At 39.7% G+C, this 19,744-nt stretch overlaps 1 protein-coding gene across 3 annotated transcripts in view; it reads right to left on the bottom strand.

Moving 5' to 3' along the window:
- LOC306933590 (sodium- and chloride-dependent GABA transporter ine) overlaps positions 1-19,187 on the bottom strand; it is a 39,873-nt gene extending 20,686 nt beyond the window's left edge. For 2 of the 3 annotated variants that reach the window (XR_013791247.1, XM_079515870.1), the window contains exons 1-5: positions 18,500-19,187; positions 12,582-12,716; positions 5,524-5,734; positions 4,822-4,954; positions 3,743-3,877 (exon numbers count right to left, since the gene is read on the bottom strand). Coding sequence is in view for 2 of the 3 variants with exons in the window: in XM_079515870.1 (XP_079371996.1) it covers positions 3,743-3,877; positions 4,822-4,954; positions 5,524-5,734; positions 12,582-12,716; positions 18,500-18,761 (876 nt within the window). In the remaining variant the exon portion in view is untranslated. Of the gene's footprint in view, positions 1-3,742; positions 3,878-4,821; positions 4,955-5,523; positions 5,735-11,196; positions 11,375-12,581; positions 12,717-18,499 lie in introns of those variants that run through there. The other variant, XM_079515871.1, reaches the window with a different exon arrangement.
- Between the last annotated feature and the right edge of the window lie 557 nt (positions 19,188-19,744).

The raw sequence follows: 19,744 nt of genomic DNA, 5'->3' as shown, positions 1-19,744 counted from the left end.
ATTAACATTAAGTAGTAAAAGCTAGCAATTTCGCAAACCATGCTTCTATTTTTGGAACAGCTATTAAAACAACATTACAATGGCCCCTTTTCCACTGGTTGGGAACCAGTTCAGTTCTATTTGGTTCTTAGTCCATGAGCCAGAGCTCCAAAATTGGAGTGTGCAAAACCATACCTATATTAAATTGTCTAGGGTCAATATAAGTAAATAAATATATGATAACCCTTCCACAGGAGTAGCTTTTTCACTCATTTATCACACATTTTGTAATTTTCACCTACAGTAGGCCTATACGACGTGATAGGTGAATAGGTACATTTAATGAATAGTTATCATCATGAAACTTCCCCAGTTTGATTACTTACATGAATACAATGATTTATTGTAATGAAATTGTACATTTAAATATGCATGCAAATTATGCATTATATAGGAAAATATGCAAAAAATAGAAAATGTGAAAAAGCTACTACTGTGGAAGGGTTATCATATATTCATTTACTTATATTGATCCTATAAACATCTAGCGATAAAGGGCCCCTGGGCCACCAACATGCAAAGCCCCCCCTCCCCCCTTGTTTTTGGAGATCTCCCTCTGGAAGCCTTATGGATAAACTGAGGGTTTAAACACTTGCAGTAACATGTATCATATGATGGTTTAGGACAGGGGTTTTCAACAGGTATTGCATGTGGTCCCTGACCATGCATTTAGTAATGTAGGATTTGTAGATTTTCTTTCTACTAGTTGAGAAACAGTGAACTGAATGACCTGGTGACATTGATGACCGTCCATGCAGTCATTTACTGCGGTTTATGAACACATGGCTGCTGTACTTTAAACCTCATACTAAGCATTTAAAGTATGAGGTATAAAGTACCTCTGCTTGTGGCTCCTTGTGTGTTCACGTTCAGCCCCACCAAAACGTGATTTTTTTTAATGGAAATAGTGAACACCCAGTTGTGTAACTTGAAACACTGGACTTGTAAACACTGGAGTGTTTTTCTTTTTGCTGCCCTTGATTTATTATCTGTGGAAATTCCTGCACAAAGGAATGTAGTTATGTCATTGAGAGTCTAGTCGACATGTGTATTAACTAAACACAATCTTTGAATTAGAGTGACATGACATTAATCAAACTAGAAAAAGTGCCCTTCTGGGCACAGGTCTCCACCAGGAGGATAGGAGTGTGAGTGTGATGTTTGGCCTGGCTTGGCCTGTTGTAGCGCCACCATGAGGCTGATTTGAAAACTGTCAAGTGGCATTTCTTCCAAAGCCTAGTGGGAATATGCATGCACAGTTTCACCACAATCGGACGCTGCGTTGAGTAGTTGTGGCGATTTGTACAAAACGGGTACAAAGCGGGCTACTCCTGAAAAGTTTAGAAGCCAATCGTAGCCAATGAGGGTGGATTATGAGAAATCAAACAAACCCGTCTTGATCACATGACTATGGAGAGCGTGTACCGATTTGCGTGAAATTTGGATAAAATCTGAAGGAGTAATATTAGAAAATGTGTTTTACATGTCGGCCTCCTGGTGGCGCTATAAAGAGCAGATGTGAAAAATCCAGGCAAAGGTTTTTCCTTGGCCTCTAGGGAGTTGGCATACAAAGTTATCCACAGATCCGTGCAGTTAGAGGTAAAAACACTTGAGGCATGAGGCTGAGTTTAAAATGTTCATGTGGCATTTCTTCCTCTGCCTAGTGGGAATGTGCGTGCACAATTTCACGGAAATCACACGATGTGTTCATGATTTGCAGCATTTTGTTTGAAACTGAGCACTCCTGCTTGCTTTGGAAGCCAATCTTAGCCAATCAGGATGGAGTCTGAGAAATCTGAAAGACCCGTTTCGTTGAATGGCTCTAGAGAGACTGTGTACCAATTTGCGTGATGTTTGGACAAAATCTGTAGGTGTACTGTCCAAAAACTTGTTTTGCACAAAGCGGCCTCCTGGTGGCGCTATAACAGGCCGTTCTGGAAATTTTGGGGCAGAGGTTCATCGTTGGCATCCAGGGAGTGTGTGTGCAAAATTTGGCATCGACCGGGTTAACGGTGCCGGAGATTAGCTGATCACAGACGGACGGACGGACACACGGACACACACACGGACAGACGGACGGACGGACGGAGTGCAAAACATACTCTCTCCCCATGCCTTCGGCCTGGTGGAGACAATAAAAGAAGACATATAACCTGAACCTTGAAGGTTGCAGTAATTCAAAGATAGTATTTATTCATACACTTGTCCACTCGGCTCTCGTTAACCTTTCTCCATCAAACTTTGTGTCTCCAAGTAAGAACGTGACGTGTTTGACGTGTTCCTTCTTTACATAAGCTTGTGTAGGAGGCGGTCAGACTGACAAGAGGTGTCAGGAGGATGAGCTACACGAAACTGAGCAAACTGGAATGACTTCTCTCTCTCTCTCGCCATTACTAACTCTGCATGTCCGTCTAAAGTGCACGCAGGTGTTTTCAGCCCTCCACCGTCTAAAGTAAAGTATTTCTGTTCAGAAGCGTTAATATTGTCACCGTGACGCAGCAGAAATCAGAAATGATCCCAGAACGTCTGCGGTCTGTTCAATCACCACAGATGCAGCCTACATTCAGAGAAGAAAATGGGTTTAAAATGGTGCAGAAACAGGACGTGGATGGCTGTGTTCTCTTCTTCTGCTTGGCTAACACGGGCATCGATGTAGCACACTGCGCAAGCCAAGGCATATTGGAGTTACATGAACCACTTTCACTTGCGTGCTATGCGGCCCTCACACCTCCACATGGAGAATCCCTGATGTCAGCTAGACCAGTATATGGAGATCTCTGTATCTATCAGTCCATGTCCCTTTTATGCCCATATTATGGAGACATGTTGGACAGGGGACAGGCACCCAGAGTTGAACTGGGGACCTCTTGATCTGCAGTCAAATGCTCTACCACTGACTGATAATATTATCTTTATCCTTGTCCCTTTTATGCCCATATGGGCATGCCCCTATTTGTGCCCATATATGGAGCTGAGTGAATTGTTTGCACCTGATGCCATGACGACACATTGAGTTTAGACAACACATTCCATATTTGGGCGTAGCTGCATTGAGAACTCCTTATGTGCATGGCTAACGCCGGGGCTCCACCGGACGCGTTGCGTCTCCGTCGCGTGCGTCAAAAAACGAACCGGGGCAATTTTAATGCAGTCACGCAACACAACGCAACGCAGGCAGTGGAGCCACCCTTCATTGATTAAAAGGGGAACATTCCCTGATGGTGACGGAGACGCGACACTGACAAGCCCGGTGGAGCCCCGGTGTGAGTCATGGTGATAAAAGAGGTCCGCCGGCCTGTCCGCCCTTAAGCCAATTTTAATACATTTTGTTTTACTTTCATCCATGATTACTTGTGTGGTTTTGTCTGGACATTGAGTTCGTTCACGACAATTGCACTACAAGCAGTAACACTTTGAAAGAATTGTTGGCGTTAATGTTAAGTATACATATGGCTACACAAGTCATTAACAGGGGTATTTACCATATTTACAGCAATTACCTCAGTTACAAGCACCCCAATGGAAACAAGACATAGGCTTTCTTAGGTTTAAATCCTCTTAGCAGACCTTGTATTGAACTGTACTTTCCTGTCAATCAATCAATCAATCAATCAATCAATCAATCAATCAATCAATCAATCAATCAATCAATCAATCAATCAATCAATCCATGCTTTGACATAAAAAGCACAATCCATTTTACCTTAACTTCAAGGAGTTTACTCCACACTGGTGTCACAAAGTAGAGGATGCCATCTTTTGCTCCAGGAAGCTGCACATTATTGATCAGTAGGGCAAACAGGATGAAGTATGGGAATACAGCTGTAAAATACACAACCTGCAGGGCACAAATAAAGAAAAAGAGCCATCAATGAGAGCATTTTGTTGAATGATTTTTCCCCCCGTTTTTTTCAGTTTTACTTTTATTTGATACTTAGTGTAGAGAGACAGGAAACAGGGAGAGAAAGTAGGGGAGTGACATGCAGCAAATGGTCCACCTGGCCTGGCAAGTACAATTCAGGCATTTAGCAGACGTTCTTAATCCAGAGAGATTTACAGTAAGCAAGAACAACACATGGTAATACATAAAATACATAGAAATAGTCATCAAGGATCATAAGCAAGCTAAGAATCTAACATCCGTCTAACTAAATTACATACATTTAGCCTTGATCAATGGCCTGTAAGGTCATCAAGGTTAGTGCTGCGGCCTGCGGGCTAAGATGGAGTCTGAAGAGGTGAGTTTTCAGTCTACGGCGGAAGATTGGGAGTGAGTCTGCATTCTGATTGCAATGGGAAGTTCATTCCATAGTTTGGAGCCAGAAGGGAGAAGAGAGCGATCAAACATGCCAGCCTTGCCATGCAGGCCAAACATGCTGTCAGACATCAGAGTCTAACTAAGGGCCCTAACCATTCGGCTATTCGGTCATTCTCATTCTGGGGTACAGGAGAGTACTGTATACACTCCATCAAACTTCATATTGAATGACAGCTGGCTGGTATAAAGGTTAACCAAGTTAATAGTGTGGTTGCCACAGACTATAGTAATTTCCCGACTTTATTTATAGAGCGAGCAAGCCCAAAAGTTTTAGTTTTATTATTCTGCCCCTTGTGACGTCATGTGGATCAATACATCATCATCATACATACATCAAAATCATACTGTTCTTCAGCAACCACACTTGCAATTTCCCAGAATTGCAAAGTTATATTTTCATACAGTGCAATTGTACTAATACTACTCATCGATCCATGAACAAATATTAATGTGGTTTCTCTAACCTTTCCAGTGGATTTGACACCTTTAAATATGCAGAAATACACAATGGTCCAGGCCATCAGGAGAAGGCCAAGGAGTTCCCAACGAAGTCCACCAGATTCCTCAATGCCACTGGTTATCTCCAGAAGTCTATGACTGGGAGAATATGGATACAATGTATGAAATTAGAAATACAATGAATTTCATTACTGCATCCAAATATTGACTTAAAAGCTGTGAAGCCTGTGATATACAATTGAAATTAATCCTATTATTCAGCTATTTCACTTTTTGTCCCCATTAAAGGGATTGTGATTTTTCTTAATTGTTTTAGGTTTTCTGAGCTCAATTACACGCAAAAAAGCTGAACTTTTAACATTCAGTAGATTTTCTGTGTTTTTTCTGGCTCAAACAAGTGCTCTGTTTTTCCTGCTGTTTGTGATGTAAGAGCCAGCAAATCCCATATATGTTAATGGCATTTGCCAGCAGATGTCACTGTTTTCACTGTTTTGCCTGTTTTCATTGCAGCTCAAAAGGCTTCCAACACCCAGAGAAAACTCCACACCACAGAAAATCTACTGAATGTTCAAAGTGTCATTGAGGTCATAAAACCTAAAAGAAAAACGAAAAATAAAAATAAATGAAAATTAATGTCATGAAACCTTTAATGACAGTATTGTATTGTATAGTTAACATTGTTTTACAGGGTGTTGAATATTCCTTACTCAAAGAACTGCTGACTTGCAGAGTACAGGTGCGTCACATTACCAGGGAAACCACTGGAGCAGTTGCCAATGGCATTCCAAGTGTTGTTACAGGACTGCCAGGGGAGGGGGGCTTCAAATGAGTTGAAGAAGTAGTACAATGCCCAGGACATTATCACATTGTAGTAAGTGCTGAGCACAAAGGAGATGACAACTGTTGCCATGCCAACACCTGCAGAGTAACATGGAGTGAAAAAGGCACGAATCAGAGTCCTTTTCTGCAGCAGTCATGCATGAGCAGTGCACAGTGGTGGATGCTGCACTGCATTCTCTTCTGGTGATGTGTGAATAACAATTAATTCCTAATGTTAAGTGAATCTGTGGAGGGCACAGTCTGGAATGTTAGTGCCCACATTACTTTATTATGTAACCTGTTCATGACGTGACATTTCAAGTTGATAACTCAAGAACGGTCGTTTGGAGCGGTGAGGGGGTAAAAGTGCAAAAGTCAGCTGCATCAGCTATATTACATAAAATATAATGCCTGCAACCGGTATGGATTTACATATTTAGTTAATGAATATGTAGTTCTGCTGTTAAAAATAACAGCCACCAGATTCCCATTAATACACTTTAGTTGACTCAACTTGACTGTAATATGCTGTACACTATTTACACCTTCAAAAGTATTATTATATTCAACTAACTATATTTAAGTTAATATTATAGCAAATTATAACTAATTATCCTAAAAATATATATTGTCTGCCCCCTTCCAGAGGGAGATAAGACGACAGAGTCAGTGAATGAAAATAGTTTTTAGCTGGCCATTTGGACAGACTGAATATCTTTCTTAGGGGCTTGTGTTCACTACTTTGCATCAACCAATACTAATGTGAGCTTACCATAATCACATAAATCCATAATCATATTCCATCATATTCAAGGGCTTTTGGAGAGAAATGAGACAGACTTCACTTTCAGTAGTGCACTGCAGAGGGGAGCTGTGTGTGATGCTGATGCTCGTTGACACGTGTTAATGCATCAAGGAAGGTAATTATGTTGCTGCACTGTCAAATAGGTCTACATCTATTCTAAGATATAGATATAATAAAAGTTGTGAAAATATAGTAGCATGTTGTCAAGTGTACATATGAGATTAATAACTTGTGGCGGCGAACCCCTTGGGTTTCTGACAATGCATCCAGATATATATAAGAAAGGCTAGATGGCTCACCCACGCTGCTGACCAATGGACAGCGACGTTGCTACGTGGCGGCCATCTTACTGGGGTGCAGCATAACAGTGTGTCTATGGGGCATGTGGTTTTTAAATAACCATAACTTACTAAATGTTCAACCGTTTGGTTTGTTATAAACGTCAGATGTCTGCATACTTATATGCTTTTATATGACGTTCATATAAAAATAACATTAAGCATATAAGCATCCTGAATCATAGCCACGTTGATAATGTTTGTAATAAACCAACCCGTTTGTAAATCCGTCAAGACTTGAGCGAGTTATGAGTATTTTTGTTTGAGCTGCCATATCATACTGTACTGTAGCACCTCAGCAAGATGGCCTATACGTCGGAGACTCCACCTTGAGCCATCTAGCCTTTATATAATGTGGCCCCTTGAACAATTTCGTTGAATAGCCCTGCTGTACACACATGCGCACACATGCACACATGCACACACACACACACGCGTGCGCGCACACACACACACACACACACACACACACACACACACACACACACACACACACACACAGAAAAAGTTAGCAATGCATTTGCCATCAGTAACCTACATTCATGGGTCGCCCGCTGGCCTAGCGGTCCAGGCGCATACCCCCTATATTATAGACGCATGGCTGACAGCGTGTCGCGGCTTCGAGTCACGATCCCGACGACCTTTGCTGTGTGTCATTCCCAGTCTCTCTCTCCCTGTTTCCTGTCTATCTTCACTATGTCCTATCAATAAAGGCAGAAAATCCCCAAAAGTATCTTTAAAAAAAAGAAAGTAACCTACATTCATTTTGTAAATCACTATACAATGGTCTCGGTAAACCTTAAGCCACCTGATGGGTTATCCATTCCCAAAGCATGTCTTTGACATACTGTATAAAACACAGACAACAGACATTATTTAAAAATCACACCTGTGTGAACTGAGCGGTGCAACTATACGTACTGTACTGTAGTACTCGTACTACTTGTACTGTACTACTCATACTGTACCGTGCTGTACTGTACTGTACTACGAGTACTGTACTGTGCCGTAGGCCTAGTCTACTGTAATAGTCTCACTGTACCGTACTGTAGTACTTATACTGTACCGTACTGTAGTACTCTTACTGTACCGTACTGTAGTACTCGTACTGTATCATACTGTACTGTAGTACTCGTGCTGTACTACTTGTACTGTACCATACTGTACTCTATACTGCACTTTACTGTACTCTGTACTGTACTATACTCTGTACTGTACTCTACTGTAATGTACACTGTACTGCACTCTGCACTGTAATCTACTGTACTGCACGCTATGTATATATATATTGATGTCACCAGACCTTTAACACAATACATGACAGAACCTGAGAATCTTGGGTTTAATCCTCCTGTGCCAAACCCGAGAATCTGATTTCTATTAATCCAGAATTAATACATTGGTGTAATGTCATTGTAATCCAAAAATGTTTTCCAGCGTTTTCTCGGAATTGAGGCTAAGATTGCACTGTACTCTGTACTGTACTTTACTGTACTCTGCACTGTACTACTCTGTACTGTACTGTGCTCAGCACTGCACTCTACTGTACTGCATTGTACTCTGTATTCTATACTCTGTAAACTGTACTGTACTGTACTGTACTGTACTGTACTGTACTGTACTGTACTGTACTGTACTGTACTGTACTGTACCGTACCGTACTGTACTGTACTGTACTGTACTGTAGTGGCTCACACGGCCATGCTGCCCAACGGTGCCACCCCAGGCTAGGCAGTGTTACTGTAGCTGTCTGTAATTAAATGGACATACATACGGACGGACGGACGGACAGACAGACACATAGCTGTGAGTTGGAGCGGTTAGGCACAGCTCAAAAACAAAAAACAAACATGATATAATGTTTTTCTATAGAGTCCTAAAAAATGTGCCCCCTCGCCAGAGATCGGATGGAATGCTCTGCTTCAATGGCTCTTATCTCCCTAGCTGGTAAATACCTAGGGAGAGGCAGCTGAAAAACACCTCTGAGTCAACACAATGACAGAGTCCAGTGAAAATCCCTCTGAGCTCAGAGATCAGTTAGAACCACTGGCCATACTCCATGTTAAGCTCCTCTGCTATTGTTGTCATACTGTGCTTGTTGTTTCATCTAGTTAAAATGGCTGTTCGCTCCATTGGCTGACCACATACACTGCAAGTAGCTCATGATGTTTCAGTTCTCCCTGTCAAGTCGTATCAATCCGCAGAATTCAAAAACAAGCCAGCACAGTGAAGCTATGGGAAGGCCTCAGTGTTAAGAGGAACTGTCTAAAACCTATTTCACAAAGATGTAAGATTAATTGAAATGTGGATAGTTAATGATGCTTAATAGTCAAATGTAGATCTAATATCTGAATGGAATAAAACAAATAAACAAATCAATCCAAAACAATTAACACAGAAAATAAGTAAAAATTAAGTTAACGTAACTTAACATGTCATAACAGCATAATGGCCTGTAGTGACACTAGAGTACATGGGAGGTCATTATATTTCACCATTTATCCCAGTCATGTCATCAAAAATATTGTAATAAAATTAAGGTTTAATCTGAATCAAAGTATCTGTAAAACATTCCTGTGGTTTCCGAGGCATGTAATATGTTTGTTCTCAAAGTTACAGGCCCAAAGATGAGATGCCACTGTGACTATACAATCAATCTCCTTATTAGACAATGCACATATGTAATGCATATCTTTCACTTTATCACAACTGTATACGCAGCACACAGCCTGTTCCTGTCTTGGTCTATCTCTATCAGTCATAACTCATATCTTCAAGCCATCTCTGCAAATAGTCTACATGATGTGCTTAATCAACTTTAGAACTTTAGAATGCTTTAGAATGGTATCATCTTGTTCTCTGAGCTGGCTGATGAACTGTACTGAATCATTCATTATTGACCAGCCTTACTTAGAGGAAAACTCTCTGCAGTTGTGGTCCTAAGAGTTTAAGACCCCATGAGGTCTACTAAATTCAGAGTGTTAGCAATTTGGTCAAAACAAGTCTACTGTCAAGTTAGAAGCTAAACTACACAAACTCCAGGAAACTAAGGAGAGAATCAGTTCAAGTTATTATCATATGTTTGCTATTAGGATATTAGTTTCTTCCTGGTGTTCATAACACAGTAACATCCCCAGTGTTCATCTATCCATTTGGGTTGTTTAAAGAAAAATATTATTATTTTTGTTCGATAAAGACAGTGAGAGAGAGATACAGGAAAAGTGGACAGAGAGAAAGGGACTGAAACACAGCAAACAGTCCAGCTGACCGGGAGACAGAAATTTGTAATATTAAGTAGTAATATAAAAATTTACTATAGCCGATATCTTACACAAGCAGATGATTAAGCTACTTTACAATTCACCCATTTTGTGTGTGCGCGCATAATGGTTTCTCAACAAAATGATGAATCATCTATTTGTTTATTACATTAATTATTATAACTCATTTTCTTCAGAATAGAGGGTATGTGCGTGACATCATCATCAAACCAGGAAGTTATGCAGGAACGCCTACTGAGTGGCAAAAAACTACTTTCTGGCCTTGACAGCCCACACATCCACACAGAAAAGTCCTATCTGATTGCATTAAACAACATTAAACAATGTTAAACTCACTTTGCATGTTGCTTTGCCACTCGATTTGCCACTTGATGTGCCATTCACTTTAAGCATGCGCATACCCTCTATAATGACTGAAAGGGTACTGTACAAAAATAGGCACTTCAGAAAAATTATGGCAACATAATAGTCTATTCAGTGGTGGGTAATGTCCATGTGTCTGAGGTTAGATTTTTTGTTCCTTCCACACAGAACTACTCATATGTGACAATCTCTCCATCGTGTGTGTGTGTGTGTGTGTGTGTGTGTGTGTGTGTGTGTGTGTGTGTGTGTGTGTGTGTGTGTGTGTGTGTGTGTGTGTGTGTGTGTGTGTGTGTGTGTGTGTGTGTGTGTGTGTGTGTGTGTGTGTGTGTGAGTGTGAAAGAGAGAAAGAGACAAAGAGAGAGGGACTTGTGAAGGTACAGAGGATTTGCAATTTGTCTGATTGGAGGTGATAATAATGAATTGTCATGTTGTTGTTTTATTACCGGACAGGATGTCTGGATGGATTTGTATTTTCTGGCTGTTTGACCGTAAATTACTTGCATAATGCGATCTCTGGCCCCAATATATCTATTTGTAACTCTGACAGTGTACAAATGAAACCAAATGAACCCGTCAATTTAACGGGTTCCTCAGCGTTCAGTTTAACTGAACGCTGAGGATTTTACTGTACACTGAAATAAGGCTCTTATTAAAATGAGAAAGAGTGGGGGAGGGGGGGAGGGAGGGGGGGGGGATTACTCACAAAAGATATCACATTCTACTGCACCAAGTGGAATAGAATTATCAAGCAGAAGAATATGTAGAGAGAACTACCTGCTTTTGCCCCTCTCTTAGCACAGAGCATTAACCAGGCAGAAATGAGCGATAAATCAAGTGATGGCCCATATGTTTTGACCGGGTAGACTATCTCTGTCTTTGAGGAGATAAAAAACTATGGAGAAAAGCCGTAAGTTAGAACAGGACACAGAAAAGCCTTTGCAAATCAGACCCAAGAGAGGTGACTGTTGATGGCTGGGCTCTTGCTTTTGAACAGAAATTGATTAGAGTGTATGTAAAATATTATTGATAAATTCCCACTATTTTTGTGAAATTATCTTAATACAATACATTTAATACATCAATGAATTCAATCCAATTCTGGCATTGACTCTGAATTTGTTAACAAGTTCTCAGCCATCAACTGTGTTTGTAAAGCAATTTTATGAAGTAAAAAAGAACACTAACAATCAGTTAAACTGCACAAAAATATATAAAAATAAAAAAAACACACACACGCACGCACGCACGCACGCACGCACGCACGCACGCACGCACGCACGCACACACACACACACACACACACACACACACACACACACACACACACACCTTTGTTTAAGACAATATTACAGGCCAATACATTGACAAATGAACATAATACAAGATAGAATACTATACATAATTATAGTTGTGTTTGAACTGTGTTCAGTTGTGTAAGTTTTGTCTTACACAACTGTTTCATGAAACAAAAAAACAACAAATACCCAATCTTACAGTCATACAACAATTATTGTGTATAGTATATTATGAAGTTGTTGCTTAAAATAGTAACTAATGTAACTCAAAGCTTAAATAAGCAGGAGATTATATTAATTGGATGAACACAGAATTCATAAAACTGAAAATAAATAAATAATCAATCTACATCTCTCTCTGTGCTCAATGTCAACAAAACAATCTCTGTACTTATATGTACTTATATTATTTATTTTGGTTGTTTGAAGTGGGTCCAAATTGTTCATGCCCTGTGGAATGGGTATTGCATTTAATTACATTTTTGTCACAGACACAGGAACCTGTTTGTGTTGTACAGTGTTTACTGTACAAGATTGAGCTCATGGCTAATCATGTTTGACATAGTAATTCATGTGCCAGGCTTTGTGCATATGTAGCCACTCTATACTAGACCCTTTCCTCTTTTCAGGACTGTTTCCGATCAACTAATATACAAAACAGAGTCAACACTGTTAACTTATCTATTTGCAACTCTGAGAGTGTACAAATGGAACCTCATGGGTCCCTTTGTTTACATTTGTACTTTCTCAGAATGATATCAACTCTATGCTTTATTTAATTTTATTGTGAATGCATTAAAAACCAGTCATTCAGATGATTGCTCTCTGTGCATGTGGGAAACCATTTTCTGTAAAGTTACTCACCTTTTAACAAGGGACAGACTTTCTCAAGGGCATGTACCGGTCCTAAACGGGTATACTGCCCAATAGTAAACTCCAGGAAGAGCAGAGGGATGCCACACAAGAACAGCATTGTAAGGTAGGGAATCAGAAATGCACCTGAAACAGGAGAAATATCAGAGAAGACAGATAGATTTCAACAAGCATCTCCTTTTTTATGTCCCTATGTCATAGTCACACAGTACACAGTCAAATCCTAACTCTGAGAGTACACATTCAAAGTTAGAGGATTTTACAGTGTATAAATGTCAGTTACAATTTTTCCATTCTGGAATCAATATAGTTATTAGTTATTAGAGCTCATTATAAACACAAGGCAGCATGAAACCATGTGTAAATAAAAATATTTACACTCTCCTGTTCATTATGTTGTATGATAAATACAATGTTCAATCTAAACTAAATATATTGAAAATTTGGTCCCAAGGGGCATTTTGGTTGATACAAAAAGCACCAGTGGTTTTCACTGTCTGGAAATAGTGCTATCTCACCATCCTAGGAAAACGGCAAAGTATTTTGTGCCATAAAAGGTTGCCCACCCCTAATGTAGGTTATGAGCTCCATATGAGTCACAGCCCTCAAGAAATCCCCTTTATATTACATATTTAATTTGGCAATATGAAAGGGATATTTCAAAAGTTCTACAAACAATACTTTGAGATAAAGTGCAAAAACTAATACAAACTGTGCAGGAGAGACAAAGAAAGACCAAAGGGGTTTAAAAACCTGAACTTTATTCAAAATCTGAACTTTACCTTGGTGGGCCAAAGATTTGTGGCTGCCTAGACGATTTACAAGATGTACCATATTCAGTCAAAAGAAAGCTTGCCTAGGGCACAAATTGGCCTAGATTCTCGCTTGTCTGTTTGTTTTAAGTTTACTTTAGCATTATAGTCAGGGAGCCAGTCACCCAAAATTTGAGAGGACCTGTGATGTCATGACATACTTTTTATTTGTGTTTTTTCACAGAATGAGAGGCCGGCCTGCTCTGCCGGAAACATCGCAGAAAAAGTTATGGCCATTTTCGTATAATTATGTGTGATGTGTGATATGAACTAGTTTTTTTTTCATTTACGTCCTCAGTAGGTTGTGTAGGCTGTCAATAAATGATTGACAGCCTAAATGATTTTTAATTTATATTGTGTATCCTATCCATTGCTGTATATTATTTATGTTAGATTAAAGGATTTATTTGTTTATATTTGTTTAGTGGTTAATTGTGTGATTTTTTTTGTCATTCATTTTTACGTTTATTAATAAATCACTATCCCTGTTTTTTATGCAACCATGGTTATCCTTTCCTTTTTCCTCCCTGCTTTTTGTCTCCACCAGCCGAAGGCATGGGGAGAGTATGTTTTTCACTCTGTCCGTGTGTCCGTCCGTCTGTTACCAGCTAATCTCCGGCACCGTCAACCCGGTCGATGCCAAACTTTACACACACTCCCTCGATGCCAATGATGAGCCCCAAATTTTCCAGAACGGCCTGTTATTGCGCCACCATGAGGCAGCTTTTCACCTTTTAAAAAACAAAAATATGTTACACCACTCACCCCCTGGTTCCAACTTTGGGTCGTAACAGATGTGCTGAAGAAATGCAAGGGCATACAGGTTCGCCAACACCCAACAAAAAAAGGGGTAAAATTGTGACAAGAAAAATGGTACTTCCCACGTACTGCATGGGAAGTATGGTAATAATGGTGTATATATATATATATAGCCCTATACATACAGGATTTGATTACAAATTGATCAAATATGTTTACAAAATATTAATATGTGACATATGCCATTCTTAATTCACAATGTCTACAGATTTGAATTTAAATGATGGAACTTCAGACATTTCTTGACTGATTTTTTGTCTGTTGGCAACCTGTGTATTATTCTCGCTTGAGAGAAAGTTTGTACCACAAAAGAAAGAAAACGAATGACTGAAGCCATTGTTCTGTGAATTCCTGCCCTCTGTATCAGTCATCCTCCACATGACTGTTCGTAAATAGCTATAGTCTTTAAATGTCATGAGCTTTAGAAACTATATTTAATTGAGCATGGGACACTTTCAACATATGTCTCTCGAAGTCAACTAAACTCAGTTCAAACTTTGTCCTATAGTCTGCTTCTCAATTACACCAGACATTTGTTGCACCTTAGTACCTTGCAAGAGGCAGACAATTGGTATTTACAATGCTATAAACTTTCACTCCTTGACATTTCATATTATAGGGTACTTTTGACTCCAAGTATATAATAGCTGATCAGCAAGCTCACAACACACTGTATAACAATGTGCTGTGAGCTTGTAGATCTGCTATTTTCACAATTATTAATATATATTTTTTACATTATCTAGAAAATCTTTGCATTTTGAAAACGTCTGAATTTCAATACAGCAATGTAGGCCTATTAATATTAAGAAAAAACATTGTTTAGTACTAGATTTTAGATTTATTTTTGGGCTTTTATGCCTTTATTATAGATAGGACAGTACGCTGACACGCAGCAAAGGCCGTCTGGATCGGGACTTGAACCTGCGACACGCTGTCAGGCTACATTGTAGCCTAGAGAGATGGGGAGTGACATGCAGCAAACTTTGAGCAAAGGCAGTCTGGATTAGGACTCGAACCTGTGACACGCTGTCAGGCTACATTGTAGCCTAGGTAAAATGTCTAGATTTGACTTAGCAGCTATCATTTGTATTGGAGCAATATTTGACCAGGGCTATCTATACTACAGGGCAAGCTCAATCGAGTAAAACATGGGTTTGTCAGCAGCTTGATAATGGCATTCTGGGAAATTCAGTATACATAACAAATACATTTAGTTTGAGCATATAGGTACTGCCTATACATGTCACCATCATCCGACATTTGATCTGCCACAGATCAAAGTGCCCCAGACAGATAAAACAGATTGTGCCCTTTTGTTCATATCATGAGAACAACACTCTTTTAGGTTAGGCCCAAATTGCTATAATGACTTGGATGTAGGGTAATTAGGGTGTTATTACCAAAATCAGAGCCAGTGATATGCAGTTATACCAGTATATCCCCATTTCACCTGTTCAGGCCAGGATTCTTCATCATGCAGCCTTTATCATCATCATATCTCCTGCTTGGGTGTGGTACCATGCATAGAGCAAATCAGATTCACCATTCTCCATTCTGGATAGGTTGGTCCCATGCTAAGGGCTCGGCTTTGGCCAGCGACAGGCAGCGACCATAGAAATCAGGTATCCGAATGTACATCTAGAAGATTGCTGACGCGATTATATGTTTATGTACGTCACTGCCAAGGAATGGGTCGCAAAACCTTGCTTACCTGTGCTACATATTTAATCTGCTAAAAGATCTCTGGTACTTCAGGGGTGAGTGGCAACTGTATTTAAGTTGGCAGATAAAGTGGCTGCATTCAACGTAAAACTGGAACAATGACATAGCTTTGCTGTCAGTGGAGTTCAATGAATAAGGAACAAACCAGTGAAATTATTTTTCTAATCTAAGCTATGACAATTTGCAGTTACAAAATGAATCCAGGGACCAGGGCTGTGTCAGTCATCTGGTGCAACAGTCAAGACACAAGGAAGCTGCGGGGGATAATTGAGTTTGTACGACAGGCGGTGCAATTGTTCACGCTTGTTGTGGCCAGGATGGATAGAACAAAGCTGTTTTGAAGAGGCCCTTCAAAACATGATAAATTTGATTGTATAACTTATATGGTTCAAGAGATATAGGCCAACACCATGCAGCTGATTAGAAATATGTCTGTCTATGGTCTGTTAGAACTGCAAGTCCCAGATGTCTGTTTGAAAATAAAAGATGGAAGCCCTTATATGGGCCATATAAGGATGACTGATGACTTCTCTATATGGCCAAACCGCACCAATGCAACTAGTAGTAATCGCAACTCCTTGCAACAAGTTCAACCGCACCAATCCAACCTCCTTGCAACTGCCATGATTGGGGATAATGGTTGCAAGTAATTGCATGTTTCAAGGAGTTGCATGGCGAATTATTGGTGGAGTGGCTTTAGAGAAGTTGTCAAAATACACATTTGTGGATTGTTTTTTTTATTTATTTTTAATGCATAAATATCTTATGCAATAGAATATACCTTTCCAAATACATCCTTAATATCAACGAAGTCCACACTCACAACACCAGAGGGAGCCACATGCAACAAAGATTCGGCTCAAACAAGGGATTAAATTAATTTAGCTCCTATTCCACTAAAATGTGGAAGCCCTACCAACAGCCATTAAGACATGTGAATTCCTTATCTCTTTCAAAACCGCTCTCAAAGAGCACCTACGGACAGCTGCAATTCGAAACTGGCCCCCGTAAATAAAGTCTGAGTCCCCCCACCCCTTTTTCTCCATACTGTACATGTTTATCCCTTTTTTGCTTTCTTTATATGATTTCCATTTTTTTTAATGAATTGAAAATGGTGGACCCTGTTGTAAACATGTCTTAGTGCTTTATCATGGTGTCGTCCACAAAGTAACAGTTTTTGAATTGACTTGTGCTTTCTTTGAAATGTACCCATTCTACATACAGTGAAATAAAAATGTCAATCAATCAATCAATCAATCAATCAAAGTATTTAAACAGTATGTAAACAGGCATTTAAAGTTTACATATTTCTATGTACAAAACAGACTGTATCTCTCTCTCCTGCTACTACAGATATGTCTACTGAATTCTGTAACCGTTTTCGAGTCAAACAAATAATCTAGGCAGCAACACCTTCAAAGGTGTGGTTCTCATATCTATCATTGGGATCTGAACAACAATTTTATATTTCCCAGCATGAGCAGACATATTTAAGCCTTAATTTGATGCTGAGTGACTTCAGATGTGGTGGTGAATAGGGATGGAGTAGATGGGAAATGTATTTTATTGCATATTCAAAATACAATACTTACTACAATACAGTATTTTCTACTTTATTTTGATACGTTTGAGGTATACTATACTATGCCCTATGCCTGCTAAAAATGCACTTTAAAATACTTCAATTTAGATTATAAGATTGTATTGGTTAATCTTAGCTCTGGTCTCTCTCTTGTCCCCAGTTACATATAACAGTTAACCCCTTAAGATCTGGAATGTTTCTTCTGGTGTCTTTTTAGTTGTTCCAAGGACTTGGCTTACAGGAAATTATTATCTGGGCTTTGCTAAAGCTCTATAGGCTTTATGTTTGTTTGTATTTTGGATCCCTATTTTGGGCAAGTCATTATCGGCAAAAGGTATATCTATAAGCTTGGCTATTCTTTTACTATTGACTGTCCATTTAATGATTTGATAATTAACCTGTTCAGTAAATATATAGAATAGGCCTATCCTCTGATTAACAATGATGGACAAGAGTTTTCTGTTTCATACAAATGGTATATAGCACAGCAGCTGAGCAGAATTATAAGATAGAGCAAAATAAGAGTAAACTAAATTTATTACAGAGCCTGCAGGGGGTGCAACATGAATACTATTTCAGTCGTCTACTGTATGGTGTACAGTATTTCATTTATGTTTGATTAGCCTATACTTTAAGCTATTGTAAGCTTAGAGTATAAGGTTGTAGCTAAGTCCATATGGTGTGGGCATCTGTAGGGCTATGGCTATATATATATATATATATATATATATATATATATATATATAGCCTACAAAAAATCTGATGTGTTATTTATCTATTATCTATATAGGCCTGCCGGTTGAATAATTGAAATGGAAATTATTATCAGCCACAACACCGAGTGTACAAAATGTAACCAAATGGACCCGTTTATACACTCAGAGAGAGAGAGAGGGAGAGAGAGTAACATTAATTTAACACTGACTGGGAAATGTACATTCTAAGCCCAAATGGCTAATGAGCATCCTTACCGCCACCGCTCCTATAGCACAGGTATGGGAATCTCCAGACATTCCCAAGTCCCACCGCGTACCCCACCGATGCCAGGATGAACTCCAGCCGCCGACCCCATGTCGCTCGTGGTGCCCCGACCTCCCCTACGCTACTGGGGGTCGACTGGTCTAGGGACGATTTCAGAGCAATAATCCCCCTCTTGTCACTATACGCTGCTTCACAGTGACTGGTGAATGGTATCTTCAAAGTCGATGTGTCGTTTTCAGCCCCGACTCCCATTGCAGCCTTTTGTAATAGACTAATAATGTATCTTATTTGCTTATCAAGGTAGCGTACACAATGTAAATGTTGTGTAAGACAGTAAGACAAGATCAAATACCGGTAGCTCAAGATGACAAAACCGTTAAGTCGAGAGATGCGTTTCAGTTATCATTCCCGACGATTCCCTACATTTAATACGAATAATTAGATACCCAGATACAGCCTCTTGGATAGCAACCCTAATACAGTTCCATGTGAAAACGACACACTTCCTTCCTCAAATACATGCAGACATGCTACTTAGGAAAACAACTGTTTTGTCATGTCATTGTGCCATACAAAGAAGACCTACGTATACTATGCATTTTGAGTAACCGGCGACCGCTATCATGTGACCCGCAAACGCACGCTCTCAATCTATAACCTCCAGTCCTGATTTCGCATGTTATGTCACGTCTTTACCGGCGGCGACGGTCTCATGTTGTGTGTGGAGTGGAGTGGACAGTCATTGCCCACTGTGGTGTCCACCCCACTGAGCGGGTCCACACCGGGCCTTCTGATTGGCCACAGGATAATTCATTTGATTGGTGGGTGGGCGAGTAATTTTCCTTCACTATGTTTTTTTCTATGCCCTCCTTGATATTTTACTAATTTTGTAGGCTGAAGTCTACACATTAATGTTTATCTCTCTGCATGATTTGCATCATGAACATAATGCAAAGGATAAACTAGTCATTTATTTCTGGTGACAAAATCATGCCTATGCAGCCTAACAATTTCAAATAGCTTCACTGATTTCGACATGACAAAATCGTGACATGGAGGACCAACCTTAATAACTTCTTTGTTCTTTAAACTCGTGGTCGTACGCTTTCACTAGTTTACTCTGCCATCTAGCGACAACAACGGTCGTGACAGGAGAGTTCCGCTATCTATGACAGTAGTGCGCTCAAATGGGCAGTAGATGGAGCCAGTGGTTCGGCTCTGTGTGTACGGTTGTT

Source organism: Electrona antarctica (assembly GCF_951216825.1).
Source record: "Electrona antarctica genome assembly, chromosome: 12".
Classification (NCBI taxonomy): Eukaryota; Metazoa; Chordata; class Actinopteri; order Myctophiformes; family Myctophidae; genus Electrona; species Electrona antarctica.
This window is presented reverse-complemented; position numbering and strand designations above follow the sequence as displayed.